The sequence below is a fragment of the Syngnathus floridae genome, chromosome 19, assembly GCF_059516105.1.
Source record: "Syngnathus floridae isolate MCC-2025c chromosome 19, RoL_Sflo_1.0, whole genome shotgun sequence".
Taxonomy (NCBI): domain Eukaryota; kingdom Metazoa; phylum Chordata; class Actinopteri; order Syngnathiformes; family Syngnathidae; genus Syngnathus; species Syngnathus floridae.
The window spans coordinates 2,540,574-2,567,596 of record NC_142431.1 but is presented as its reverse complement, the minus strand read 5'-3'; the positions used below and the strand labels follow the sequence as shown (position 1 = coordinate 2,567,596).

General features: G+C 45.6%; 2 protein-coding genes and 1 long non-coding RNA gene across 10 annotated transcripts; 1 reads left to right on the top strand and 2 right to left on the bottom strand.

Moving 5' to 3' along the window:
- Window positions 1-170: 170 nt before the first annotated feature.
- Window positions 171-13,298, bottom strand: LOC148381591 (rho-associated protein kinase 2-like). Of its 5 annotated transcripts, none has more exons than XM_088362450.1 (33): window positions 12,873-13,298; window positions 11,071-11,152; window positions 10,893-10,993; window positions 10,529-10,666; window positions 10,167-10,427; window positions 9,922-10,066; window positions 9,703-9,841; window positions 8,838-8,929; window positions 7,926-8,085; window positions 7,231-7,327; window positions 7,077-7,159; window positions 6,962-7,010; window positions 6,765-6,900; window positions 6,604-6,695; window positions 6,260-6,506; window positions 5,661-5,767; window positions 5,414-5,573; window positions 5,181-5,341; window positions 4,898-5,082; window positions 4,727-4,796; window positions 4,494-4,597; window positions 4,151-4,337; window positions 3,977-4,070; window positions 3,810-3,904; window positions 3,477-3,665; window positions 3,249-3,411; window positions 2,938-3,147; window positions 2,487-2,554; window positions 2,317-2,405; window positions 2,072-2,150; window positions 1,698-1,962; window positions 1,346-1,625; window positions 647-978 (listed from the first exon to the last, which is right to left on the bottom strand). In XM_088362450.1, exons 1-33 carry the CDS (start codon window positions 12,966-12,968, stop codon window positions 903-905), a joined length of 4,500 nt encoding a protein of 1,499 aa, XP_088218576.1. In that variant the 5' UTR covers window positions 12,969-13,298; the 3' UTR covers window positions 647-902. The 5 variants fall into 5 exon arrangements, with proteins under 5 accessions (XP_088218573.1, XP_088218574.1, XP_088218576.1 ...); XM_088362449.1 differs by having other exon boundaries at window positions 648-978; window positions 9,922-10,069; window positions 12,873-13,297; XM_088362447.1 differs by lacking the exons at window positions 647-978; window positions 2,938-3,147 and adding an exon at window positions 171-627 and having other exon boundaries at window positions 9,922-10,069; window positions 12,873-13,295.
- LOC148381589 (uncharacterized) lies at window positions 12,878-27,023 on the top strand. 3 transcript variants are annotated; one of them, XR_015854457.1, is made up of 3 exons: window positions 12,878-13,089; window positions 13,172-13,352; window positions 26,848-27,023. It is a non-coding gene; the product is annotated as an uncharacterized LOC148381589 (long non-coding RNA). The 3 variants fall into 3 exon arrangements; XR_015854459.1 differs by having other exon boundaries at window positions 26,831-27,023; XR_015854458.1 differs by lacking the exon at window positions 26,848-27,023 and adding an exon at window positions 14,381-15,859.
- On the bottom strand, window positions 14,116-24,620 carry LOC148381590 (sine oculis-binding protein homolog). Of its 2 annotated transcripts, none has more exons than XM_088362452.1 (7): window positions 24,306-24,620; window positions 21,418-21,547; window positions 21,060-21,248; window positions 20,812-20,963; window positions 19,887-19,982; window positions 17,896-19,815; window positions 14,116-16,192 (listed from the first exon to the last, which is right to left on the bottom strand). In XM_088362452.1, the coding sequence occupies exons 1-6, from the start codon at window positions 24,396-24,398 to the stop codon at window positions 17,899-17,901; spliced, it is 2,577 nt and encodes an 858-aa protein (XP_088218578.1). In that variant the 5' UTR covers window positions 24,399-24,620; the 3' UTR covers window positions 14,116-16,192; window positions 17,896-17,898. The 2 variants fall into 2 exon arrangements, with proteins under 2 accessions (XP_088218578.1, XP_088218579.1); XM_088362453.1 differs by having other exon boundaries at window positions 17,896-19,794.

Below are 27,023 nucleotides of genomic sequence, written 5' to 3'. Positions count from 1 at the left end.
ATTAATGGAAGCCCACTCGTTCCACCAGAACCTTGGAGGGAAATGAAAATATTCTGGTTGAATAAAAAAAAATAAAAAATGCTGGAGTGAGGTATAAATGAAGACAAAATTGGCCTTACCTTAAATGTGAGCCATCTTGATGTAGCCACCATCCAAATGAGTACAAAAAATGGATGGATATGTAATTTTATTTGACCATTAGGAAAAAAAAAAACCGGGATTGTTTGAGTTTCCATTTAAAAAGACAATTTTTTTTGGATAAACTGAACTGGTGACCCAAAATGAATGTGCAATTTTGTTTTGTAAACAATTCCCAGACAAGCCCGCCGTGCTGATGTGTAATATTAAACGCTCATAAAAAATAATACAATCCGTGTTTTCTAAATATTCTAAGATATGATCCACAAAAAAAAAAAAAAAAGTCCTCTTCATTTGATATATACAATACACACAGCCCTTGCACTTCAAACCCAAATGTGAAAGTCCAATTTTGTTCACCATGTCGTTATGACAACATGGCATCCTGAAAAAGATTGTTCCTCGGGTTAAAAAAGTTCAGTTTCATTTTTTGGCACGCTGCTGTCAATCATCCCGCAAGGAAGAATCTCTTCGCTGAGCCAGGGTTAACTGTAGGGAAGAAATAGAAATGAAATTATATTCAAAGAAAACAAAACACACACATGCAGTAATAATGGCACACTCCCACACAAAATCCACACAAATTCAGTTCAACTAAATTGTCCAAAAATACGCTTCTTCTCAAATAGATGCCTCGAGTGAAAACAATGCATGAAGTCGGTAAAAAAAAAAAAAAAAAATCACTGCAATTGTCAGACAGCACACACGAACGTGCTTGTCGTCCAGATGCAAGCATGCAAATTACCCTCCGTCCCCCCTTTCTTTCAGAAGAACATATCATCATCACTGTCGGTGTCGTCCAACGACCACCTCAAGTCTTTCAGGTCAAAATCAAGCAATCTGAAACGGTAAGTAGGAAGTTCAACTTGAGCGCTAACAAGAAATCAGCAGGTGGGGGGGGGGCAGAGTAGGGAGCTGCGAGTGGAACGATTAGGGGGTTAATTAGCATTGCTTCGTGCGGGCTGACGAGGGTGGGTGGAGGGGTGGGGGTGCTAGCTTAGCTACTTACAGTCTCCCAAACATGGGAAACGTTAGAATGGTGGGTGAAGAGGTCAGTGGAGGATGATGCGTAGCATAGGGCCGCTGCTGAGGGGCGAGAGCCAGTTTAGCATGCGGCCGAAATAAGGTCAAATATCCTGATTAGCATATGAAGGAAATAGAAAAGTTTCTGAGGAACCCCTTGTGATGATGATGGAGTCATCCTCACCTGGCTTTCCCGGACTGCTGCGGATTTCTGGAGGACGACAGTCTCATGGCCCCGCGGTGTGGGGAAATCTGCGGCGAGCCCCTGGGTGACGGGCGGGGCGAAACGCGGGGGGAGGATCTGGCCGGTGCCTCGGGTAGATGGGCCGGGGCGGAGGCGGCGGTGGCGATCTGCGGGTGCTTCCTGGGGATGCGCTTGAGGAGTTGGCTGACCCATCGCTTCTGATCGTCCCGGCTCCCGGTTAGTAACAGCAACTCTTTGGCCGTGGACATGTCGTAGTTCACTGTCCACGACAAGAAATATCGAATAAAGGACTGAATAGTGCAAAACGAAGTTGCTTAAGTTCTCCACTGACCCTTGCAGGGCCCAATGACCTCCTCCTTTCTGTCCAGGTGGTCCTTATGGCACTTGGCGTGGCATCGGCGGCACTCGAGGGCCGGCGGCGGTTTAAATACGTGCCACAGCGGCCGAGTGCACGCCTCGCAGCTGGACGGGAAGTGGTAAAGCGTGAGGACGAACTCGTGCCCCTTGTGGTTGATGTGGGAAGGGCGCTCGCCGAAGGGGGTGCTCTCCATGACCACCTGATCACGCTTGCTCTCGCCCTCGTTGGCGTACAGGATCTGGAAGACATGGACGGATTTGAAATTTCACGCCAGGCAATCCAGCTCTGACGTGGGGCATCAAAAGGGAGGAAAAAAATGTTTTATTCATTTTGTATTATTGCCTTACCTGAAATATCCGGGGGATTTCCGCGGCGTCTGCGCGGTACACGTCAGTCTGAGTGACGGGTCGGACATGAAAGAGCTTGCTGGGGCGGGCGAAAAGAAAGTTGAAATAACAGTAAGGAACCAGAATAATATTCTTGGCAGTGAGACGTTGAATGTGAGCCTATATTTTATTTTCTTCTTTCTGTTCTATCGACTAATCTGGCTGTAGATTGATTTCAAAGTCGAAACGAAAACGGATGGACTCACTCGATATCCAAAATCATGAAAGGGTTGGCCTGTTCTCGGTCCTGCTCGCTGTTGTAGAACAGAATCTTTTTACTGCTAACCACGACAAACTGTTGAAGGGAAACATAGGTTAAATTTGGTTCAAAATAAAATAATAAAAAAAGGAAATGTATGAGATTAGGTTAGGTTACCTTTTTGTCCCAGCCGAACCGTTTTGTGTGCTTGTTGGGAATTGAAAGCCAGCCCTCAAGTCTGGAATCTAAAACGACAAAGATCCTCATTTAATATTTTAAGCAATATTTACCTCGCATATAAACTCATTATTGTGTTCGAACACAGCAAGCGTGCATTCGTTCAATTAAATTTCCCTCAATGTGACTTTTTCCTCATGGATTATCCAAAACAAAACCCCGTGCCTCTTTTTTAGATGGAATTGGAAGAAAACAGGTCAAAGGTCAAGCTGTGAGTTTGCATCAGTGCACATCAAGCGTATTAAGACGCAGCGGAATCAGAGTAAACACACTCGTGGGATTAGCTGACATCATGCTGAGTTCAAACATGGTCAGTTTTTTTTCCTCGTTCAATGTAAATCAATTAGGAGTAGTAGTTGAAGGTTCAAGCCTGGCTTTAGTTTGGGGTCACCTTCAAGGTCAGGCTCAGGCTGCTGGTAGGTGAGAGCCAGGGGACGCTGGCCCCGCTCGTCACTTTCAGCATTTTCTTCCTCCTCAGAGTCAGAATCAAAGAGGGAACGGGCCGAGCGGATGTCGGGCCGGGTGTCGACGCGCACCGATTTGTGTGTGCGCTGGTAGGTGAAGGACATTGATTCCGAAGTGTGTGATTGAGTAATGCGAACTGTGCCCGAGAGGGTGAAGAAGAACAAAGGAGGAGGTGCACAAGTGAAAAGAGAAGAAAGGAAAAGTTTCAAATGCTAAGTTGACGGTGGGGATGGAAACCTGGGTAGCCTTCGTCCAGGTCGTTGGCGCTGCTGATGCTGGTGGAGTCCAAAGAGTGGACGCTGAGAGAGGTCAGCTGACAGCGGAGCTGCTCGATGTCGCTGTCCTTGCTAGCCAATGTCATCTGAAGCTCTTGACGCACTTGGTTCTCCTCAGCTATCAACTGCGGGACAAATATGCTAGTAAATTTCTATGATCAGAAAAAAAAAAAAAGTGGGCGGAACTCACCGCCTGCATTTCCGACATCTCTCGCTGGAATTTGATGATGGTGCTGTTGAGTTTATCCTTCTCCGATCGCAGCTCCAGTTGCAGCTTCTTGTTCTCCTTCTCTTTCTTGTGCACCTCCGTGTCGGGGCCTCGGTGGCCGCTCCTCGTCGGCTCCCTCCGGTTCATCACCTCGGCCAGCTTGTTGATGGCCTACGGGGACACGCCAGGCAATTTCAATATTCACGATATAAACGATAAACGAAGCCTGTGAAGGACATTTCGAGAGAAAGCTGCAGCTGAAGACAATTATTTGTGGAAAACTTTCGCCTGGTGTAGGCGGTTTGACTTCCGCACCTGAGTCTTCAGCGTCCTTTCAGTCTGCACCTGTTTTTCAAAGCCCACAATGAGAGCGCTCAGGTTCTTCTTCTCATCCTTTGCATCCTCCAGCTCTGCAGAAAGAGCAGAAAGTTTAACGTCAGAGGTTTATTTACAGAATGTATAGAAAGTTTTTTTCTTCTCACGTTGCTGCAGTTCTTTCAGCTGGTTGTTGAGTTCCTCCTTCTCGCTAGCGAGGTTGGCCACGTCCACCGTCAGGGTACGATTGGACTCTTCCAGCTGTGAATGACAAATTGAGTCTAAATTAAAAAAAAAAATACTAAGCATATTAATTATGTCTATTTTTGGTGGCATCTCACCGAGCTAATGGTGGCCTCCTTGTCGCCGAGTTCCTGTTTATGCCTGGCCGTCATGTCTTTGATCTCCAGCTCCTTCATGATCTTCGCCTTCTCCAGATCCGAGTACTGCTCCTCGGCGATGGAGCGGGCCAACTGCTCCGAGTCGGCCTTGGTCAGGCTGACCTCCAGCTGGGAAGCCAGCGATTCCCTGTGGGTCAAAATTTAGCTCAATAAATACCATGGGACATTTTTATTAGCATCAATGCTAACGGCTAAGTTCCTCCTAACGAATGGTGTCCATTTGTAACACCCCCTAGTGGCATAAAAGTAATTAACACCAGAGTTCTAGTTTTCCACCAGTTACCTCTCCTCCTGGAATTCTTCCAGACGTTGTTGAGCCTCCTTGTACAAATTATTGTTCTCATCACACTCCTCCTTCAACTCGCGGATCTGCGTCTTGTAAAGGGTCTAACACAGAAAGAGAATTTACGATTTGTTTCATCTCACAAAATTCACACTGTTAAGAATTTTTGCTAACTAAGCGACTTTGTTGCTGTGTGCGAGAGAGCGCCGACGAAAAAGGTGAAGAAACTCTACCGTGAAATATTGCTCCGCCTCCAGCTGATCCTTTAAATCTTTCAGCAGAGCTTCCGACTCTTGCTTCTCCCTGTAACAGCGCCATCAATCTGTCATGCCCACAATGGTTTCTTGAAATCAACAAATGTGCTTTTAAATCAGCACGCTCCAGCTTGTGTGTGTTAAGCTGACCTGCGCATCTCCTGGTTTTGTTTCTCCAAGACCTGCTTAATCTCAAGCAGCTGGTTGAGCTCCTGCTTGAGCTGCTTCTCGGAGGTGTGCAGGACGGTCACCTGCTGTTTCTCCATCTTCAGGTCACTCTGGGCCAAACTGCGTGTGTGGACCTCCTGCTCCAGGCGCAGGCTCAGGTTCTTGACCTAAACAAAAATTAATCAAATGACTCAAGTATCGGCGGCTGGTATCGGCTGCCGCTACGAGTATCCGATAACTTCGTATCGGAAATCATCCAACACACCTCTTCGGAAATTTTCTCCTTTCTTGTGAGCAGCTCGTCCTGTTTGTGCTGTGCCTGTTTGTAATCGCAGTCCAGCATGGAGTAATCTTTCTTCAGCTGCAGCAGCTTGGCTTCCAGCTCCTGCTTGAGCGTGCGCTCCTCCTGAAGGCTGCGCTCCATCTCTGAATGACAGCAGAAGAACTTTGAATGATGAACACTTTGAAAGCAGACGAAAGGTTCCCCCCTCCCCTCACCTTTTAAAGCCGTAGACTTTGCTACCTCCAGGGACTGGTAAGTTTGGTTTTCATCCGCCAACTTGGCCTTGGTTGCTTTGTGTTCGGCCTCCTCCTGCTCCAGACTCTGTTGGAGTGACTTCAACTTGAACGTCAGCTCGATCTCTTGGTTGCTCTTTTCCTAAATTGTCAAAGCCGAATTTATTGGTTAAACCTCGTTTGCCTCTCACAGATTTAAGTAGAAAGCTACAAGAACTTTGAAAGGCACCTTCTCAAGGTCAATGAGCTTCTCCTGCAGTTGGTTCTTTCCAGTCTGGGCGGTGGAGAGACATGACTTCATTTCTTTTACCTCGTCTTTCAGCCCAGATGTTTGCCCTGAGGTAGGTGAATACAAGAAGTACATCAACTTATACTTAAAAAAAAATCAAGAGCAGCATGTGGAAAACAACCCGACATTCGAAGGTGACATAATATTCCTGAACGTTGATCCACAAAATACGTCATAAATATATTCCTCACTTTTCCCTATCTCCACCCATTTTTTTTCTTTTTACTCATTAGAAGGGAAAAAAATGAAGGTATCATGAAAACAAGCCAAACATTGTTCTTCAACGTCTCCAATGAGCGTTAAAATCAAGTTTCCAAACAGCATCCCACAAGACGTTTTCAGCATTTGGCTTCCATGACGAAAAAAAAGGATCTTTCCAGCGATGACTGAATGATTTTCCAAATAAACAATTGACATCCTATTTCCCTGTCACAGCTCCAAGTCGTGCATGTTAACAGATGTTGTCCTCAATATGTCCAAAATAGTTTTGGCTTCAAATGAAAAAATAATTCTACTGATACTTTCCTACTGATACTCACTCTGTAGGTCAGCGATAACATCCATCTTGACGCTCCGCTCCCTCTTCTCCGCCTCCAGCTCGGCCCGCAGCGTCGTCAGCTGCCTCTCCAGCTCTGTTTTGGTCTCCTCCAGCTGTTTGCACTTCTCCTGCGTCTCCCTCAGGCTCAGCTCCAGGCTCTGGACCTGTTTCTGCATCTCCGCCTGGCTCTTCTTTAGCTTGCTCGTGGCCTCCTGTTCCGCCCGAAGAGTCCCAGCCGCCTCCTCGAGCTGAGAAGGAAACGATGTCAACGGTTTACGTGGATGGTTGTTCTCCGAACCGAGCTGTGGATTTGGAAGAGTTACTTTTCGATCACGCTTTCCTCACTTGTTTCTGCAGCTGGATGTTCTTCTCGTTGGAGATCTGTGAGTTGTGGTTCCTCTTCTTCAGATCTTCTAACTGGTCCCTCAGGGTATTCACTAGCATGTAAAGATTTTTTTTTTAATTATTTTCAAATGTTTTGGTGAAAGTGAAATCAGGCTGCTCACGTTCGTTCTCCAGTCCACGTTTCCTGTCCGTCTCAATATCGACTTTGCGCTGGTTCTCGGTACTCTGGTGCTGCAGCAGAGCTCGCTCGCACTCCAGCTGCCTCAGGGAGGCCTCCACGCGTTGTCTGTTGTTCATCTAATCGGAAAATCACACTCAGGCCAAGTGGAAAATACAAAAAAAAAAAAAAAACACTCACCTCCTTGTCTAATTCCTTGACCAACTTGTCTAAACGGTTGGTGGCATTTCTGTAGAGACAGAGCAGCTATAATTACAGAAGATGGACTCCAAAAAAATATTAGTTCCATTCTTACCGGAACTTGTGCTCCAGCTCGTCTTTGGCCTGCATTTCATGGTCCAGCTGCTCCTCCAGTTCATTCAGTTTTTTCTGCAGTTGCTAACAAATCAGAGTAGAATGCCACTTGTATTATTAATTCATCTTCAAACGACTTGTGAGTAAATGCTTACTTCTTTCTTGTTGTCAGAGCGCTGTTGCTTTTCCTCTAATTTCTCCTTTTCGTTCTCACAATCCTGCTCGGAGCTGTTTTTCTTTGCCTTCAGCAGCCTGAGAGAGAGAGGAGAAGAAAAAAAAAGTCGACAGGTTGCAGGCTTCTAAATAAACCAACCACATGTTTATAACTTAACCACTGTGAGACATTAAAGCTTTTTCATTTTCTGATTAAAATGATGATGGGAGATGTTTAATGGTTGGCAACGATATTTGGAAATTATCACATGACCTTCGGGGGAAACTAGAACAAGATGGAAAAATGGTTTCCAGAGACATTAGAAAATATTTTCACCTGCATCTGCACATCTGACACTTATGTTAAAAAAAAAAAAGAAAAAAAGCCCAATTGTTACTTCAGCGGTAGACCAAACACAAACATCTATCTAGAGAATTTTTTTTTTTTGCACGCAGGCTTCAAGAGAAAACAGTGAGGGCAGTTTTGGGTCGAGTGTCAGAACAAGGCAGCTCAGTGTGAAGAGTGAACAAGCGTACAGTGTGTGAAATCTGGAAGGCTCTATTAAAAAAAAAAAAAAAAAAAAAGCCTCTGTTTCCGGTGTCAGAGACCGGTTTTGCCTTTGCAACATGTCAGAAAAAAAAAAAAATCGAAAGGTAGCAAGCGTGTATCACCATAAAAGAAAGAAAGAACACTTACTGGTCTTCCTTGAAGTAGGTGAAGCCGATAAATGGAAGCTGGTTGCCCACGAAGGCTTTTGGCGGCGGGAAGGTCTCAGCGGCTCCTTTATCGTCCTCGAAATCATCGAAGTTGCTGGTGTCGATGTCGCTGTTCAGCTCAGGTACGACGGGAGCCACAGCTGGAGAGAGACACAGTGAAAGCCTTCAAAAGTGAGCAACTTTTGGCTGCACCGCTACAAAAAAAAAAAGGAGAAAAAAAAAAGGAAAAAAAAAGTTAGACTTGGGCAAGGCTGGCGTGACCACCGCTCCTTTTCACGCACAGTGCTCACTTTGTGCACACACACACGTCCCCTCAGCGGCTTTCACAAATATAGCCTGCACTCTTCTCAGGGGCGAAAAAAATTTAATCCATCACAGGATGACACAAAACAGCAAAACTTTCACTCTCACGGTGACAAATGTGAACGTCGAGCTTGGGAGAATTGAAATTGGGCTAAAAAAAGCCATCAAGCGGTGGCCCTTGCGGCTACGTTTCCCAGAATGCATCCTGATAGAAGGCGGCTAATGACAGGCAGCCCAGGCCACAGTGACGGCGAGAGAGCGGGCGCGAGACCCGCTAGTGGGGCATCCCTTCTCATTAGGCCCCGCCGCACCCATGGCCCCACCCCTTTCCAGGGGGGGGCGTCTGCCGGCTGAGTCCATCCATTCGCCCGAAGGTGTGCGCGGCATTGTTATTTTTAACTTTTATTGAGTTATGCCAACAAATTTAATCTTCTTGAGTAAGCGTGATAAACCCCGTCATCTATTTACCCAACTTCCTAATCTTGGTAAAATCCAGATCAAATGACCTCAGCATCTACTCACTTATCAGGCTGCTTCAAAAAAAAAAAAACATTCTGCCTCTGCTTGTAGCGTTCCAATATCAACTTACTCTCTCGGATGTTGTCAAAGGTCCAGTGGTCGCTCTTGAAGAACGGGTGACGTTTGATCTCCTCCACTCCGGTGCGGCCCAGACGAATCTCCCTGCAGGCAAGGAGGGGGCGTCAAACAATCAGAGTGAAAACGCCTCCCGCCGTCAACATCAACTAGACGCGCACTAGAACCTCTCGAAATCATAAAAATCAGATTAACTTCAAGCGTCCTTCCCCCCTTTGCGCTTCTATGAAACTCGACCTGTGCCCCCCCCCCCCCACGCTTCTTCTACTGCGCGGCCGGAGGGGCGTAGCAGCTTTGCCTTGCCACGTGTGGGACATTCCAAACTCAGCCAACAGGAAGAAATCGCAGGGGCGGGAACACGAAGAGCAAAAGAGTGGGCTTTAAACCCCCCCAGCTAACTTAAAAAAAAGTCAAATTCTCTCATAGTGGAGGAAAGACTGGTATCTTTGCATGAGGTCAGCTCACTTTTTCACTCCCGCAGAACGGCGAGTGAGAAGGTAAATAAAGAGAGTCAAGAAAAGTGAAAGGCTCCTCTGTATGGAGGTAGAAAGGCTCTTGTCCGACTTCTTGTAGGTGGGGGGGAAGGGCCACAAATGTCAATAGGAAGTTCTCTCTTCTGCAGGGGAAGGGTCCTTGACACAACATTTTTACACTCACTTAACTTTAACACTTGTGTTGACACAAAAAGCTTTCTTGGGTATTTTTGAAACCTTTGGAATGATTCATAGGGGGTCACGCAGGTAGAAACACTTTCAAAAAACATTTCTAAGCTTAGCAGCAGGAGCCTAGAGCAATACATTTTCTGTCTGTTCCCTCTCCTGCAATTACAAATCGTATCATTTGTCTATAAAATGGCAAACCTGTCAGTTAAAAAGGCACAGATGAGGTTTTTGGCCTCCTGGGACATTTCCACATCATCCGGGAAGGAGAGGGAATTCTTGTGGTTCATAATATTCCCGTAGGTCCCCACGAGGGATTCAGCGTAGAAAGGTGTTACACCTGTGGGAAAACATTTTCAGAATTGAATCGTTGCGCTTAGTGAGTGTAATAGCACATTACATCCACAAGAGGTCACTCACCTACTAGCAGCTCGTAGATAAAGACCCCGACGGACCACCAGTCGCATTCTCGACCGTAGTGACCCTCGCTCCCCTGAGACTGCAGCACCTCGGGGGAGATGTAGTCGGGCGTGCCCACGGCGGTGTCACAGCGTACCATGCCTGTCTTCTGACCCACAAAAAAAAAAATTGTTGAAAAATAACAGTTTCTGATCTGAACACTAGATGGGGCAATTTAGCTATGAAAAGCACAGATGGCAACTTACAGAGTCCATCTTCATACAGGTGCCGAAGTCGGCCAGCTTGAGGTGGCCGTGCTGGTCGAGCAGCATGTTGTCCGGTTTGACGTCGCGGTGGATGAAGCCCAGGGAGTGGATGGCGTCCAGGGCCAGCACCGCCTCGGCCGTGTAGAAGCGAGCCCACTCTTCCGGTATGTCGTAGTTCATGGTGAGCGTGACCATGTCGCCGCCCGCCATGAACTCCATCACCATGTAGAGGTGGCGGTCATCTTGGAAGGCGCAGCACAGCTACGGAAAAACGCCACGGATAAAATATATTAAAAAAATTAAAACTGCTACTGAATGTGTTTTCTCCCCAACTTTAATCCTTGTGAACTTCATGCACACACCTGGATGACCCAGGGACTGTTGGAAAAGGCCATGATGTGCCTCTCCTCCCAGAAGAAAGCCGAGTCAGAGCGCTTGATCATCTCAAACTTATTGAGCTTCTTCATGGCGTAAACTTTCCGAGAGGCCTTGTGTCGCACCTGTGTGCAAAAAAAATCGAGACACAAAAAAATGTGGAATATTGCCGAGGCGTGAGGATGAAATTACAGGCGCACGCCTGAAGAACGACATGCTGGCACATGTTCTTCAACTTGAGCGAAGCAACTCCCCCTTCCATCATAGTCGTCCCATACGCTGCTCCTGTCCAGACAGGCTTGGAAGACAAAACTTTCAGCACACACTAAAATAGTTATAGCTAGTTCTCACCAGCTGTACTTCTCCGTAAGCACCTCTTCCGATCAGCTTCACCTTCTCAAAGTCTTCCAGCTTGACCTGCAGCTCGCGCAGCTGGCTGACCGCTTTTTCATCTGCGAACAATGCGATGTCAAAACTTTCGTCGTTCGTGTTATCGCACAAAGGTCAGGCGAAACACGGCAACGCTTACATCGACTCAGGAACGTTTCGATGTTCTTGTTCTTCCGCAGAGCTGGGTAGTTCAAATCATGAGCCAAGGCATTTATAGAATCCTGGAAAACAAAAACACCTGTTTTGAAATATTTTGACCCTTCCGAGCCACAGTGCTCCAAAACAGCCATTTTCATTTCAACATAGGACCCCTCCCTGTGGGTCAGGGGGCTGAACGCTGTGGCCTCGCAAGTGTCATCAACCGCATCGGGTTTCAGTATGGAATCAAAACCCCACGGTATCTTCTCCGCCTGTTTGTCAGTGGACATGTGCCTGGGCAGGCAGGGGGCATCTGGAACAATTCTGCACCTTTAAATAGCAGCGGTGGGGAGAGATCTCCCCCCCCCCCCTTACTGGTGGAAATAGAAATGGAGGCTCACATGCTATTTATTGTTGGACAAACAGCTTACGGCTTTGGACTGACGCTGCCATTACGCACGCTATAGTTTCGCTGAATTGATGTTCCCAAAATAGATAAATCAAGGTTAACGTATTTTTATACAAGCTCCTTCATTGTAAAGTCCACGTCACAACCCCAAAAAAACCTTTTTTTTTCCATTTGTGTGACAGGTAAAATATAAACATTTAGTTTAGGAGGCAAGATTTGATCAGTTTAGAGCTGATAATAATCAAAACAACTAACTGCTCGATGCTCTTCCTGCAATTCTCACTCATACTTCAGCTTTGCACTTTGAAGAGATAACATTTGAACTTTTGCTGGAATCCAGAATTCTTGTTGTTGTGAGCTAGCAAAGAAAACGCCTCCATTGTTAATGATTATTAATACACGGACAAAAGACAACTAGCAACACGAAAGGCTCAAGTCTTTGCTCTGAACCGTGACGATTCATTATTCATTGACGAGAACATAAACCAGTCAAACCTATCAAGTTTTCAGTCCTATTTATTTAACGGATGATCACAACATCAAAAATGCTTGTGTTTGTGAATAAACGGGAAGGGGGATGACGTTAGGTCAGGGTGGGTTATCGCTACATTAATTCCAGGATGTGACCTCACTCTTCCTGCGTGGGAAGTTCCCAAAAAAACAAAAACAGGCCCGGTGGCAGTCTTTGTAAAGACAAACGTGCAGTGTTTTTTGTTCTATTGCATTATGTCATTTACAAGTGTGACAAGTTTGAGTATGAGGAAGCTGGGGGGGATCGGTGGCAACCATTTAGAACTGTCATCCAAAAATTATTTTAGATGCTTAACGAAATATAAGTGAATTTTATACTGGTTGAGTCTGAATGAATGAATAAACTGGAGAATATTGCCAAATAGGCTAAGGGCTGCATTCCTGATAAATGGCAAGTGAACTTTGTATTGGCACAACACAACAACAGAGAGTCAAAGGTAAACTAAGGCCCAGTGATCATAACATTAGATAATTGAATCCAAAACAAAATATTAAAAAAATCACACCTATGGATGTTTTAGGAGTCATTACTGAACCCAACGTGCCTGTTTTTATAATATGGAAGGAAGCACTTAGAAAATTCCACACAGGAAGGAAGCTGAGATTCAAACCCAGAACTGTGAGCAAGACGTGTAAACACCACTAGTGCACCAAACTGTGTTTAATAAATGATAATTATATTTGATCAGCAATAATCAAAAGTAAACTTTGAATGTGGAAGTGTATTTAAGACAACTTAGCATTCGGATTTTGTTTACAGGTGTCAAATGAGCTCGTCTAACCTGCGGCCATTAATGACACGGCAGTATGACGTCATTTCTTCAATATAACTTTATTAGAATTTTTAAAATTTTTGAACTCACCAGCAGTGTTCCCAGGTTTAACACTGACTCCGGATTCTTCATGAGGACCTCCAGCTTATTCAGCCGACTTTCCAGTCGGCTCTCCGCCCCGAGCATATTTAATATTCCTCTTCAGCGATCATAAATAAATAAAATAATAACACACCGGAAGTGTGATCTTTTCTTCCCTTATCTTGGCTCGACTACTCACGACTAGACTCCTCGTGCCAGCACTCCGGTAAGCGGTCGTTAAAAGTTTGCCTGGTTAATTAATCCACAAATAAAGTTCCATAGTTATGTCGTTAATTTGTCCTTAAAAGTGTCCATAGGCTGGCGAACCGGCCGGAGACTCCAAGGGGGCGATGGCAGACGGGCTTTGTTGTGCTCAGGTGAGCTCGCGTCTTGTTCCAGGTGAAAGCCCCACCAAACTGATCCGAGGTCAGCCCGTCCAACGTGACAGACACACGACACCGTTAGCTGAAATGCGACATGAGACTTCTGGTAAGGACTATCACATTAAAAGCTTTCTATTTTCGTTCTAAATTTTATTTTGATGTGGTTTTATGTTTTTTTTTTTTAGTTTTGTTATCTGCATGATATGGCTAAATGAAATCTATGTGTCTGTAATGCTTGTTTTTTTTAACTTTATTTTTTAACTAAAGAAAAAAATATAAATTTCATGATTTTATACAATGACTTCTCATTTGACATTGCTCTGTGATCTATCAACTAACTTGATTTACTTAAAATAATTTGCCCCATCAAAATGCAATTCACCCCCCCCCCCCAATAAATTATTATCAATGAATGCAACACTACTTCCTGGTTTTGTTTTGAAAGTTCTGGTAGGGCTCAGTTTTATTTTACTTCACTTGTTATCCACTTTCCCAACCTTACATATACATTATTATCAGTAATAGTTTTCTGAGGACTTCATCCCACTAGTTCATGCATCCTGCCCATCAATGTCGTCCCCCCCCCCCCCATGTCCAGGTCTTCATAACCATTGCACCCTCCAACAACCCCACCCTGCACCCCACATACCCCCCACCCAGCCCGAATTCCTGCCCTCTTATCTCATCAATCTGTTTCAAAGCCTCCACTCATTGAGTTTGGGTATTTGAGGAATGTTGATGCGCAGCCTCACAGACATGCTGCTGCAGCTAAAAATAGATGAACAAAGTCAGATTCTGGATGTTTCTAGGGCTGAATTACTTAATTATGTAAACACACGATTAAGATTGGCACTGGGAAAAAAAAAAAAAGAGAAGTCGATGCTCTTAGAATAACTTTTATTTCACTTTACAAAGAGTTCAAAATACAAACAACCTGTGATATCTATTCAGTGGGCTAAATGTGATATAGCAACAAAAAAGTGGCACTAAAGTACTTTTATGCAAATTTCAGTAAGCACACATAAAGCATAAGGGCATTAAAATAGTTCAAATGTGCAATAAAATCAGTAATGGCAGTCATTTATTTGACTTCTTTTTTATTCCGTTAGTGTGAGAATAGATTTTTTTTTGTAGTGACTCACACAATCTGTTGTCCAAGTTCCCTGGCCAGCCAAGGATGACTTCCATTAATAACGGCATGACCAGATCGACGGCTGGAATGAGCGTGGGGTGATGTGACGTGACGTGGGGGGCATGCTTACGCTTGGACAAGCACACATGATGTAGTTCTGGAATGATGGCACAGGCGGGGGTCACATTTGGATGTGATTATTCTAACTCTCCACTTGGCTACTTTACCCATCAAGTAGGACGACACAATTCATTTTTCCATGCGTCATGGTTAGGACAAGTAAATTAATGGCATATATATAATGTATTTGGCATTCAATGTCAGTCTGGTGGCATTGTTAACGTTCCTGGTGCTGTCTTGACACAAACAGGCTGGTGTGATTTTTCCAAAGCATACACTGCCCTCTAGTGGAGATGCAGTTAGATTACAGGAAGTCATTCTGGACAGTGACAGATTTTCACAATAGACTTCAAGATGTGATTCCATATGTTATTATAACACAAATTTTTATATCTGTGATCAACAAATATGAGTGTTGGACGTACAGTACCATCTAGCTGGATAAAATCTCAGAATGTGTTCCCAAAAGAGGGATCTGTAATACTGATCGCTGTATAGTACAGCATTTGATAGTTTCATATAACACCACACTTGGTAATAATTACAAGCCTGTTATTTGGTGGAATCATTTGATAACAGACTTTTTTTTTTACAAAAAGGCAGAATCTATAGCTCACAATTTGTCCCACTACAGCATGAGTAGAAAACAAAAAAAACAAATCAAAACAAGTTCGATTGATTCATTGTTGATTCATCGCATCTTGAGGCAACCGAGGCGAATGCAATACTTGGCTGCAACCAGCAGGGGTGCTGTTAATTCAGTCTCAAGTTATTTGCAATCAAAGAAGTCCACCAGAACATCCGCTGAGGGAAATCAATGGGTGGGGTCTTTAAACCACATTTATGGACCAGCATCATCAGGACCAAAAGTGCGATCACGTACCACCCCAGCTACTGCATATCAGTCGGTAATACTTATTATAATCTATGATTTTTATACATTATTTTACAGGACATTATTTTATTATGCTCAGTCATCAGTTTTAACCCCAAAATTCCTCCGTGATGATTAAAAAAAAAATCTCACCCCTCCCTAAAAGGCAAAATGGCTTTGGGAAGAGATTAAAACTCAAATATTTAGATTGGGAAGGGAGATGGAGAAGAGAAGGTTATCCTATATTTCTAGCTGTCGGTCAAAAAATAAAATAAAACCCTCCTGAAGTCTGAGCCCCCGTTGGTCAGGTAACCCAAAACCTGGATCGGGGAGTCCGTGTGGTATATGGGGAGAGGAACAATGTGGCTCTTTGTGCAAGTTGGGCAGAGAAAACAAGCAGTTTCCCCTGGAAAGAGATCATGTTCAGGCTCCATCTGAGAAGACCACACAGGGCTGATCAGCGCCCTGTCTGCTGTGCGGCGTAAGGAATTGGGAGGGGGGGGGGGGCGGAGGAAGATGAGTGCACAAACACACTTTAGCGGATCGTCTGACAAGATGTGAAAGGATGGTCCGTATCAAACAGTCCTTGGACACAACAGAATACACTAGTGACCCTTTTTGGTCCAAAATGTATGTTGTGTACATCCCCCCTCCACCCTAGACTAACTGGGTTTCCTGCTTTGGCACCCTGCTGGTCCACAGGCCGGACAACACTGGTGGGCTGTGGCGGGAAGGTGTTAGCACTGGCGCCGTCCACACGAGGGCGGGGTACTGAATCTGGCACTGCCATACTTTGTTGAACAGGGGTGCTGTTCATCCACTGGGGAAGAAAAAACCAGAAGGCGAGTTGAGGATAAGATGTAAGAGATCCTTTAAACATATCACATTTATTTATTCACCCATGTCATATAAACACTTGGAGTCTACTCGACACTACCGATAACTTACACAATCAAACCGAGAACATCTGGCCTCGCTCTCTCACACGTGGATGTTAAATGCCAACAGGCACGCACTCGTGTGAAGGCAAACGTTCTATACTCCCTCGGTCTCACTGCGTTTTAGTTTCAAAAGCTCAGCGAATACTCAAGTGGGGGCTTCGGATTACACAAGCCTATAAAATAGCCCAAATAAACGCAAGGAAATTTAGACCGAAAAAGCAACTGCTCGTCGGGTGCCGTTTCGGTCAGTGAGAGATATTTTTAAAAGACGTTGGACCGTAAAGACAATGAAGGTAGGATGGTAACGTTGCTCTCGGAGAGTAGAGGTGGCGAGCCAAAGCCATTCACATAGGGCAGCAGCCGGCTCTCGTTACACACAACGCCGGGCCATAAATCCGTCTGCTCGACACAGGCAGCACGCTGTGATTTCATATGTATCGGTTACTAGGGGAACATTTGAAACCACAACAAATGACAACACTCACTTTTAGTGAAAGGGAATCTTACCAACGCTTGTGCCAAAAACATTATTTCAAAAGACAACGCTTTTGTGCAGCGTCTATCAATAGCATGTAATTTTTTTTTTTTTTTTTAAAGTTGACTGTTGACCTTTTGAGGGACAACGCAGCGGAAAAGCAGAGCAGTTGAAATTAAAAACCCATGTCTGAAATATCAGCGGGATTAATCTCAGGGCATACAGTGAAACGGTAACATGAGCTCACCATGGCAAGACACCAGCGGGCGCGGACGGACGGGTGGTGTTACAGCCGTTTGGACTACCAACTGAGCGAGTGAAATAAAGAGGCTCCTTTGATAAATCCGAAATTAAGGAGGCTGTTCTGCTATACTTAACATCTGGTTGGCAACGGACAGGAGTTGCGAGTGCAGACAAGGGGGGGGGGACAGGATGATAGGAGAGCGCTGGAGTCAGCCAAGCTAGGGTGTCACCGGGACGTGCATAATTGAATCACTCTGGTTTTGTCCATATGTTTTCGAAAAAAGCCCCAGAGCAGTATTCCAGCTGGGTCTTTCGCTAATACCTTCTAAGTCTTTCTAACAATCGTCTACATTGACTTTGAAACATATTTGTCTGAATTTGACTCCACGCTTGCTTGATCAGTCATCTATTCTTGCCCAGGATAAAAGTATATGTTAGACAGCCAAAGAGATCCTGGCAGGCAACCAAAGCATTGTGACTGTCAGGTTGTCGAAAGTGATCGCCTTTCAAAGTGACTCTCACTACCCGTGCCCTTCACCTCCTTCCCCTGTTGTAACCTTAGAGGCCTGAAGAGTGCCAGGTAACCAGGATTCTCTCCGTTTGGCGCCATGCTGTTTAGTGACCATGTGAAACCTGTGATTCAGTTTCTCCTATGGGAGACTGTGCACAGACTTTCCGGTACTTGGTCAAATGATAGTTGGTGGTTTTTAATTCATAAAATGGAATGTCACTCAGGAAAGTGTAGTATGCAATGGGATTTCTAAAACCAATACACAGTAGTTATCCTAATTTTCATGTCATTCCCTCTGTATTTTTATTTTCCATGTCTTGGTACTCTCTCCTGCCTTGACTGTGATTTCTTACCTCTTATTTGTTTTGATCACGGATTCGTAGGCATCTCCTCTTCAGAGCTGGTTCCATGTCTCCAGCACTGGGCATAGTAGCAGGGCTCCTTAAGCTACCCTTGTCCCTGAGTTTGGGCAAGAGTAGTGGGGTGGTGGTCCCACCTGTCTTTGGTGCAGTAGGTAGGGCATAGGCGTGGTCCTCATCTGGCAAGTGTGGGTCTTCTCCTACATCCCTAACGACTGCTAAAGGTTCTTCTGTTTGATTGACTGGGCCCTCAACCCGTACGGAGCAGACAACCGAGCACTTGTTTTCTTTTATAGATTCCAATTCGGTTAATGCGTGATCTGTAGTTGTAGGTGCTCTCTGGGGTAAAGGTGAGCTTGGACTGGCTATGGATAGCACTGAGGAAATCCCATTAGGACCATGGTTCTGAGATTTTAGGACGGACCCCATGGTATCATATGGGTGGTTGTTGACTTTAGGGCTTGGTGGAGAGTGTGAAGGTGAGGTGGGAGTGTCCTCATGTTGGTATACAGTGTCATGCAAAGGGGGCTGGAGTTGTAGCGGTGGGCCTGATTTGGTACCCTGCACAGATCCTGACTCCTCTAGCCCTAAGAAGTCCACTACTCCTTTGACATTGGGTTCCAGCTTGACCTGGGTTCTCTGTAGAACCCTTTGTATAACTTGTCGTTCTGAGTGCTGTTGTTGTTGTTTATAGTCCGTCAATCCTTCTGAGCTGCGTGTTGAGGAGGGCGAGGTGTTGTACTGTGCTCTAGGGGACAATGTCCCACTGTGGCACGTTGATGATGGGGATGAGAATGGCCTCTCTGATTTAACCCAAGCTATGTCCTTGGAATTGGTGTCACCGGGTGAAGGGAGACCATGAGGCAAGTTTCCACTCAATCTGTGATTGAGCAATTGGCTGTTCCCTTCAGGGATCCCGGGAGATGGAAACCTTGCAGGTATCGATCTACATCGGTCTGCTCCCTCTGGCACAGGCTGTATAACACCAGTGTGATTTGGGGTTTCTAGATTTGTTTTGGGAGGGACTGGAATTGGTATTGGAATGGGTATTGGGACAGGTAGAGGAACGATAATGGGGTATGGAACTAGGACTGTGGGTTGGGGTAGGAGAGGACTAAAGGAAGGAATGCCAAAGTTCATAAAGGGAGGCATTGGGACAGGACCTCTGGGTAACATAAGTGGAGGAGAGTGCAAGGCAGGGTAGTAGGGCCGAGGGAGAGGATGCATCAATCCTGGGGGGTTAATGGAGGAGGAAGTGGGAGGCTGCAGGTGTGGAGAATGAGCAGGTCTGTGGATAGGACTGGAAGAAGGCCCAGGGGGTCTTGGATGGTGGGCATTGGCAAGAGGACTTCTGAGGCCCTGGGGATGAAGAGGAGGTCTGATGAAGGGCATTTGCATTTGAGGAATCCGTGAATGATCTATTGAGTGGCGTGAAAGAGGAGGATGAATAAGTGTAGGGTGAGCTGACACCTCGACAGCAGGAGGATGAGGTGGAGGAGGGTGGATGGGCCTTTCCAGAGTTCTCTGCCCAGTGACAGGAAGCTTAGAAGATGATGATGACTCAGGTGATGTAGAAGAGGATTCTGATGATCCCACAATTGGTGTAGGGCCCTTGGGAGATATGTTTCTTTGATGTGATTCCCCTGTGCTACTACTATTGTTCCAAGACTCTGGCGTGAGAAGCTTTTGCCCGATAATTTTGTGGTCTGATCTCCCCTCTTGGCCAGCTCTAGCAGGACTAGAGCATGTAAGAGCTGCTCGAGCTTCTCTGTAGAACACATCCATCTTATACTGATTCAGGCATTTGGTGCTGCAGAACTGGAGTCGCTCTTCACCAGATCCAAAGTCCAAGTATTCTTTGGTGTGGCGGACATGCTTACACCAATCACACACCTGCAACACAGGAGACAGAGACTGTGGAGGGTCACAAAGGTGATCCATCATCCGATTACTTGTGTCAAACTCTTTATTAAGTATCCTCTTACTCTGACATTGCTGTTTATCTTCATCACCACCCTGGATGAGTCCTCTGTTTGGGGGTGCTGGGGGGATCTCTCCCCATGGAGGTCTTCATCTCTGGCCTAATTGATAGAAACCATTGATTTTTAGCCAGAAATTTTGAAAAAGTCTGGCAACAAGTGTAAAAAAAAAAGCTTGTCATGAATGGCATCAAACCCTTAAGGTCACTATGTGGTGAAATTGATCCGTGTATTCATCCAAGTAGTGCCGCTGATGTGTTGTCATATTAAAGTTGTCAATATGAATATGGGAATTTGTCTCGATTCGTGTAAGATGATCTTTTTGAGGATCCGAGTGTTTTCCCAGCCCACCGAGTCGTGTTAAGTTACGACACATGAGGCAGCTGAAGGTGAGGTATGCACTGAAAGTGGACACCTCGCCCCAGGCCTCCTGGCCTTCTTCTCAGACAAGCAGCAACAAGTCAACCTTCCCGCCTCTGAAAGCGTAGAGGGTGTGTTGCGTTCAGTCTGCTCAGACTTTCGTTTTGTGAAATAACCCATCGCAGTATAGACAACAACGATGGCGAAAGGGGATATCGTGCCACCCCGCTAGATGGTATATCCGTGTCTTAATTGAAGGTGACAAATCATGTCGTGTGCATCCGAGCGGTCCCTCATAGTGGTTGTTGTGGTCTTACCCCAACACCAAATCCACTCTAATGGCTGACCCCCCCCCCCCCCCCCACCTTCCATTAACGAGAAACCGATACGAAGTGTCCTGGATGAACTTTGACCTCATCACCATATTTTTCACAACAATTAATCCTAGACACTTTGTCACTGACACAGATAAAAGAATATAGTTGGGATGATTAAATCATGGATTTTGGAGAGAACCCTGGTTTAGGGTCAAGAGTTGGGTCAGGGGTCAACATGTTCTGCCTCTGCTCACCTTGTTGCGTTTGAAGTAAGCCCGTCTGCAGGCAGCAAAACACTTCTCACTGCAGAAGCTCTTGAGCTCGGAACCCATGCAGAGAGAGTAGCGCTTAACGCCTTCCTTCTGGCACCAAACGCAGACTATCTGAACATTTTGAACATCGTCCACTGCGGAGTCAAGGGCAAAAAAATATTGGGGTTGTTTGTAAAACTTAAACGTACCAGAAATCAATGAAGTGAATCTGCCAAAGTTCCGCTTCATACCTGCTGATGGCTTTATGAGCGGCACAATAACGGGTGCACTCTTCTGCTCCTTTGGCGTACTCGAGGAGGTGCTCGACGAGGAAGAGGAACTCGAGGGAACGCTGAACGACTCCCTCTCGATGCTCTTCATAGCGAGGACCGAGTGACCGACTTTGCTGTCGGCGGTTTTAGGTTTTGGCAAGGAGTTTTCTGCAGACATATCAAAAAATATCTTGAGTGATTGTATCAACTTACAGAGTGGTGATACTGATAAATATGGATCTTGAATGAAAGATGAGGAGACGCTCTCATGACTCAATGTCAGTACAACCTGCAGAACCTGTTGACAAAGTCTTCTCAGTGAGGTAACGGCCCTCACCTTTCAACACGGATACATGCTGGCGCCTCTCCCTGTAGTTCCTGATCTCGTTGGCCTCGGCGTCTCGAAGATCTACTTTGTCGTAGCCGTACCATCCCAGGAGCTCGTTCATGGTGCTTTCTGCAAAAGTCTACACGGGACAAAACATAAGTGGCAGATTAAAATTGTTTTTATATGTATAAAGTCAGAGCCACAAATAGGATACTGTTTATGGTGCGGTTTTGGTGGAACTTTTTATCCTATGCTAAACATAATCAGACCGTATTACCCGGAATGAATGAGAGGGATTCTTTCTCAGCTCCAGCCTGGTTACAGAACTGAATCCGAGCATAGTGGAGTTCAGTATGACGTTTTTTTCCATGATGTATTCATGTTGTTTACCCTCACTAAATCGGAGACGGAAAGGTTTAAAACCCGACACCAGTGTGAGATCTGTGAATCATCCTTTGTTTATCTCATCTAATTAGAAAAAAAGAGGGAGAAAAGAAAACTGTTCCCTGCAGATGTGTGGTCCCCCCCCTCTTTTTTTTATTACGACCAGATGAAAAAAAAAATCAAAATACAAAGGTCTCTCTTTATCCACCCACCTCACTCTGCGGTTTTGGAGGAACCGGATTGGAGGGGAAATCTGATCCAAAATGGGCAGAAATCAGAGCGGGACACCCAACACCACAGCGATGTCCCACGCTTCTCGGAAATGCCCCGCTTCTCTTCCTTCTCCCAGCTTTCCCTCCCTCTGCTGCCCTTTCACATCCATCCCCCCATGTTCGGCGTCCTTGCCTCCACCCCGACACCTTCCAGCCCTGACACCCGACCCGGCCTGGCCTCTCAGGTTTCATCCTTTTCCAGCACAGCCAGTCTGCTGTGGCGGCGATGAAGCGGCGTAGTACCGACTACGCATTCTTTCCCTTCCCTTTGCTTTCCTCACTCCGACCTCTGCTCTGCACCCGGGCCCTCAAAGAATCGGATCGCTCCCTTGACTTGCTCACTTTCTGCTGCGTATGTGTGTGAGTGAGAGCAGCGGTATCATATCCAGCTAAATGTGCCTAACGATGATTAAAGTCAAGTATCCGGTGTCTGGTGCTTGCGCTCAGGGCCCGTCGTAGAGGGAGTAAGTCCGAATGTAGTGTTGAAACAGATGTATTACAGAGACAACTCTGGGCCGGACCTCAGTGGAGTGAGAAATCAGTTCTCCTTCCATCATACCTCTGCTAGCTCAAGATCTCTTAACATGTATTCTCAATTGGTGGATTCTTAGAGTCCACTGATTGGATTGGTTTCAGACGTTCAGAAATAAGAGTATAGTTGGAGTCCGTTTTAGTACCTTAAGGTACCTTAATGCCCCTTTGCACTCTGGTGCCCTGGGGTGGTACCATCAAAGGTAAAGATTTGATCCCATTGACATTTGACTTTTCACCTCTACAATCGTACCGCATGCTACCTGTACAAAAGATGTACAAACAGTGACCCCAGTGATTCGCCCTCAAGGGGTTCATGAATGTCGATTGCACTCGAGGGACAGAAATCGACCCTTACAAGAAAACCTATTTCGGACACCTTAAGGGAGGGGTGTCAAACTCTTTTAGCAATATCTATTTTTGGAAAGTGAAGACATTTTATAATTTTAGTATTGACACATGAAGTCCGTTCACAATTTGTCTTTGTGGGCCACTTACAATGATGTTGCGGGCCATATCTGGGCCCCCGGGCCTTGAGTTTGACACCTATGCCTTAAGGTATATTATTGGATTCTGTTCTAGGACCCAAATGTTATGTCACTTCTCGGAGTTATTTCTGTGCCGCAATAGAAGTTCTACCTCAATCTTACGTTTTCTGATATTGGACTCAGACTAAAAACCGTTTGGATATTTTCTATCCACTTGTCAAGGGTATAATTCCAGTGTGAGACCACTACACCCCTGAAACTGAAATGATGCTCTGTAGTGTCACTGTGTCAACAACCCTGACGTCCATTTAACAGTTTTGTCTGTCCACCGTTCCCACACTGTTGTTTGTGTTTCTTCTTGGCAGTCCAGACAAACATCTGCTTTGTGAGAGTGACAGGCCGTATCCTAAACCACAGCCAGAGTTGCGTCCAAAGCCAACAAACCGGGGCCGACCCTGAGAGCCAACCGGGGGCAGGCTTTACATCAAGCGAGGATAGCGTTTCGCATGTTTTGATTAAAATTAGGGGAACTCGTAACACTACACCTCCCTTGGATATCAGAACTCCGCAGTCCAAACCACTTAGAGAAAAAAAAGAGCACGTTTCCTCCCCACGCTGCCAGAGTCGTCTCCTCCTTTGTGAAAAAAAAAACTTTGATTTCCCAGGGAAGGAGCCTTGGATATCCCTTACCAACACTCTCAAATAACCAATGTCCGAACCCAAACAAAGCGCACAATCGGTGGATAGGTTTCCATGCAGTAATAATGGTGGGAGGGAAATTGCACCTTTGACTGTGATTTGACTTGTCATGAGAAGAACAACCTTTGAGGAGGAACATCTCTATCGTGTTTTGCCACCCAGCGTGGGGATAATGCAAATGATTCGGGAATATAAATGTGAACACCCGCCCCCATCTTTCAACTCCAGCGGGGGCTGGGAAGAAGTGACGCACATCTGGATCGCCAGTGGACACAACTGTGTGCAGTCGGGGCCACAGCTGGCCTGACGCTGCGTCACTACTTTTTTTTTTTTTTTTTTAAATCTGCTAACATCTCATTCAAAGTTACTGTGTAGATTAGATAAGTGCTTAATATTCAAACACTTGATGAAAAGAGCTGTCATATTAAATGAATTAGAAGTCCTGCTTTGATTTACAAGTAGTTCAATCTAAAATAGAAAATAAAAATTGGATGAGGATCCAAGTGACCCAACATCTTCTCACCTTCATCTCCTGATTAATTTCCCTCTTGACGGGATGCGCGGGTTTCCTGCTGCGTTTACTTTCTGGCGGTCTCCCTTTCTCCATCTCTGGCATAGTCCCGGTCTGTGTTGGATCCCGTCCGGATCAAAATCAGATGTGTCAAGCAGTCCGAGAAATTCGGTGCATCAGTGGAGAGGGCCAGATTGAAAGCTGTCACTCGCGGTGACAGCGGCTGTCATTCCCCAACGTGGGAGCTCCTTATCTTGGGCTCCGCGTAGAAAGAGTCCGTGGGACATGCGTACGCGCTCCGTGCTGGAGGCTCCACTGGCGGACCAGCGGCGCTCACGCAGCTTTACCGTCGTCAAGCTTGCGTTGATGAAGGGAGGAGCGTTTCCTGTTAGCTCTGAAAATAAATCGTCATTAGGAAATGATGTGCAATTATTAACATTTAGTTGTCAACTAGTGCTGTTTTGTCACACTGATAGTAAAACGGATTTATGTTTTAAAAATTAGCTAAAAAAATATTTTTTAAGGCTGATGAGTGGCTCACAGTTCTGAGGTTCAGTGTTGGCAGCTATAATAGATAATACCTGTGAATCTTCTGATATGAAAAAGAGACCAATTAGGTTTTATTTTGAAATCCAAATGACCTGCTCCTGGTCTAACTGCGTTTTTTTGACGCAGCGGTGTACCCCCCCTCCTTTCAGGATGGAAGAGGGAGGGCTTCTGATTTGATGCAACCCAACACCCGGCACCCGCCCCCCTTTGCCTCCCAAAACTCACCAGATACATTTCATAAGGAATGCAAAGACTGTGCTTTATCTGAGGACACAGTACAAACACTGTCTCTTGTCCTAAATTAAGGAAGGAGATGAGAAGGCCGTTGCGGGTTAAACGATACCAGGGGGGCAGGGGGGGGGGGTCCTTTTTTCCACTTGGCATCCTTTTGATCAGAGCATGTCTAGTGTAAAACACATGAAACGTCCACAAGGTCAAGTAAAAGGTGAAAGTCAGGTGAAGTCTCGGTCCGGTTTTTGAAGAGAAACATTTGCGTCGTGGTTATTCTGGATGTTAAAGGCCACGCTGGGAACTGGCGCCTATCGTGTTTCCCCAGTCGGCGAGGAAAAGATGGGAACGATCGAGTTGCATTCGGTAACATAAACATGAGCGTGAAGCGTGTTGTGTTGCTTGAGCGGAATTATTTTTACCTGGTTATTTTTGCATGTGTGCTCAGGAATAGGGATTATACAGGAGGGTTTCCATTTCTGTTCCTTTGGTTACACTAATGTACTCCATCGGGCGAGTTACTGGACACCGTCTGTGATTCTTGTTGAATTAACGTCTCGTGCAAGAAGTTCAGGATCTCACCCCATCAGTCACATTTTTTTTTCTCTATCGGCAATACTGTATTAAGTATAAGCAGAATCCAAAAAAGTGTCTTCTTAAAAATGGACTTTCAAGAAAGGGGAGACAGACAGGAAGACAAGAGCTTTCTCCACTGTCTTGCCCAGTCTGCTCTGCTTGGAGGAGGAATCTGGGCAGCACGCTCGTGTAAACAGAAATCCGACCCGGTGTGCCGGTTTTGGGTTTCAGCCTCCTCGTAGACCCGCTGATGACACTCAATCCGGCCCTGCTTTGGGAACAGGGGCTTATCTGATGCCTCACAAAAGGGCCCCTCTTTCTCCACATCTCCATAACAGCGCACATCTGGTGCCTCTGCAGGGAATGATGGTCCTTTCTAAGAGAGGGGAGGGGAGGGGAGGGGGGGGGGGGGTTAAGCAGTGAAGCACTGTTTCCTCAGCCATCCAATTACACAAATGACAGGGGACGCGGCGCTGTCCAAAGGGGCTAAAGTTTCAGTCCCCTAACATCTGGATTGCGTTAGAAAATGTCCACGGATACATGATAGCAGTGAGTTTACGTTCTCAATTTGGAGGATCTGGAACATCTTGTGGAGCCTGTCCTCAACATGAACAGCAACACATTGTAGTAAAGAGCGTTTACAGTTATATAGAGTGGCCAACAGGGGGCATTGTTGAGCAAAAAAACTAAGTTGCTCAATAAAGCAGATGTTGTCCAGCCCTGACATTTGGCCATTAGGAGTGAGCAAGAGTCACGAGTTGTGTCTCGCTAACTTTACTTGTGACTTTTGTCTACCAATTTTTTTTTTTCCAAAAAAGACCCAAGCAAAAATTCTGCATGTTGGAGGAAAAAGTCCAAGAACTAAAACTAGAGCTCAAATGAAATAGAATTTCATGCAGGGGATTGAACAGCAGGGGGCGACACTGCATCACCTGCTGAGACCGCATGTCCTGTTTCCTAGTTACAACAATATTTACATATCTACAGTACATGCGTAGCATTTCAAGGCAACAATTGGCTAATTGGCACCAAAGAAGCCTTTTCTCATTTGGCAATTGCAATATAAATTGTCTACTACAGCAAAAAAAGTGTGCAGAATTGGAAAATCAAACCAAAATAAACATGAATCATACCCCCAAAAGGAGTTGTATATTCAGCTGACGCTCCAATTGTCTCCAATTAAGCTCTTACGTCATTCTAGTCTTCAACACTCTCCTCCTACTGTCCCTGTCGGTGACGTCATGGAGGCTGAGCCCCGGTATAAAATGGGTGGGTTGGGAAGCAGCTGACACCATTGAAAGCACCAGCATCGACCACAGGAGGTGGATTTGACCGGATCCTGCACGGCACTCTTCTTTACAGCAAAGTCAATCATGT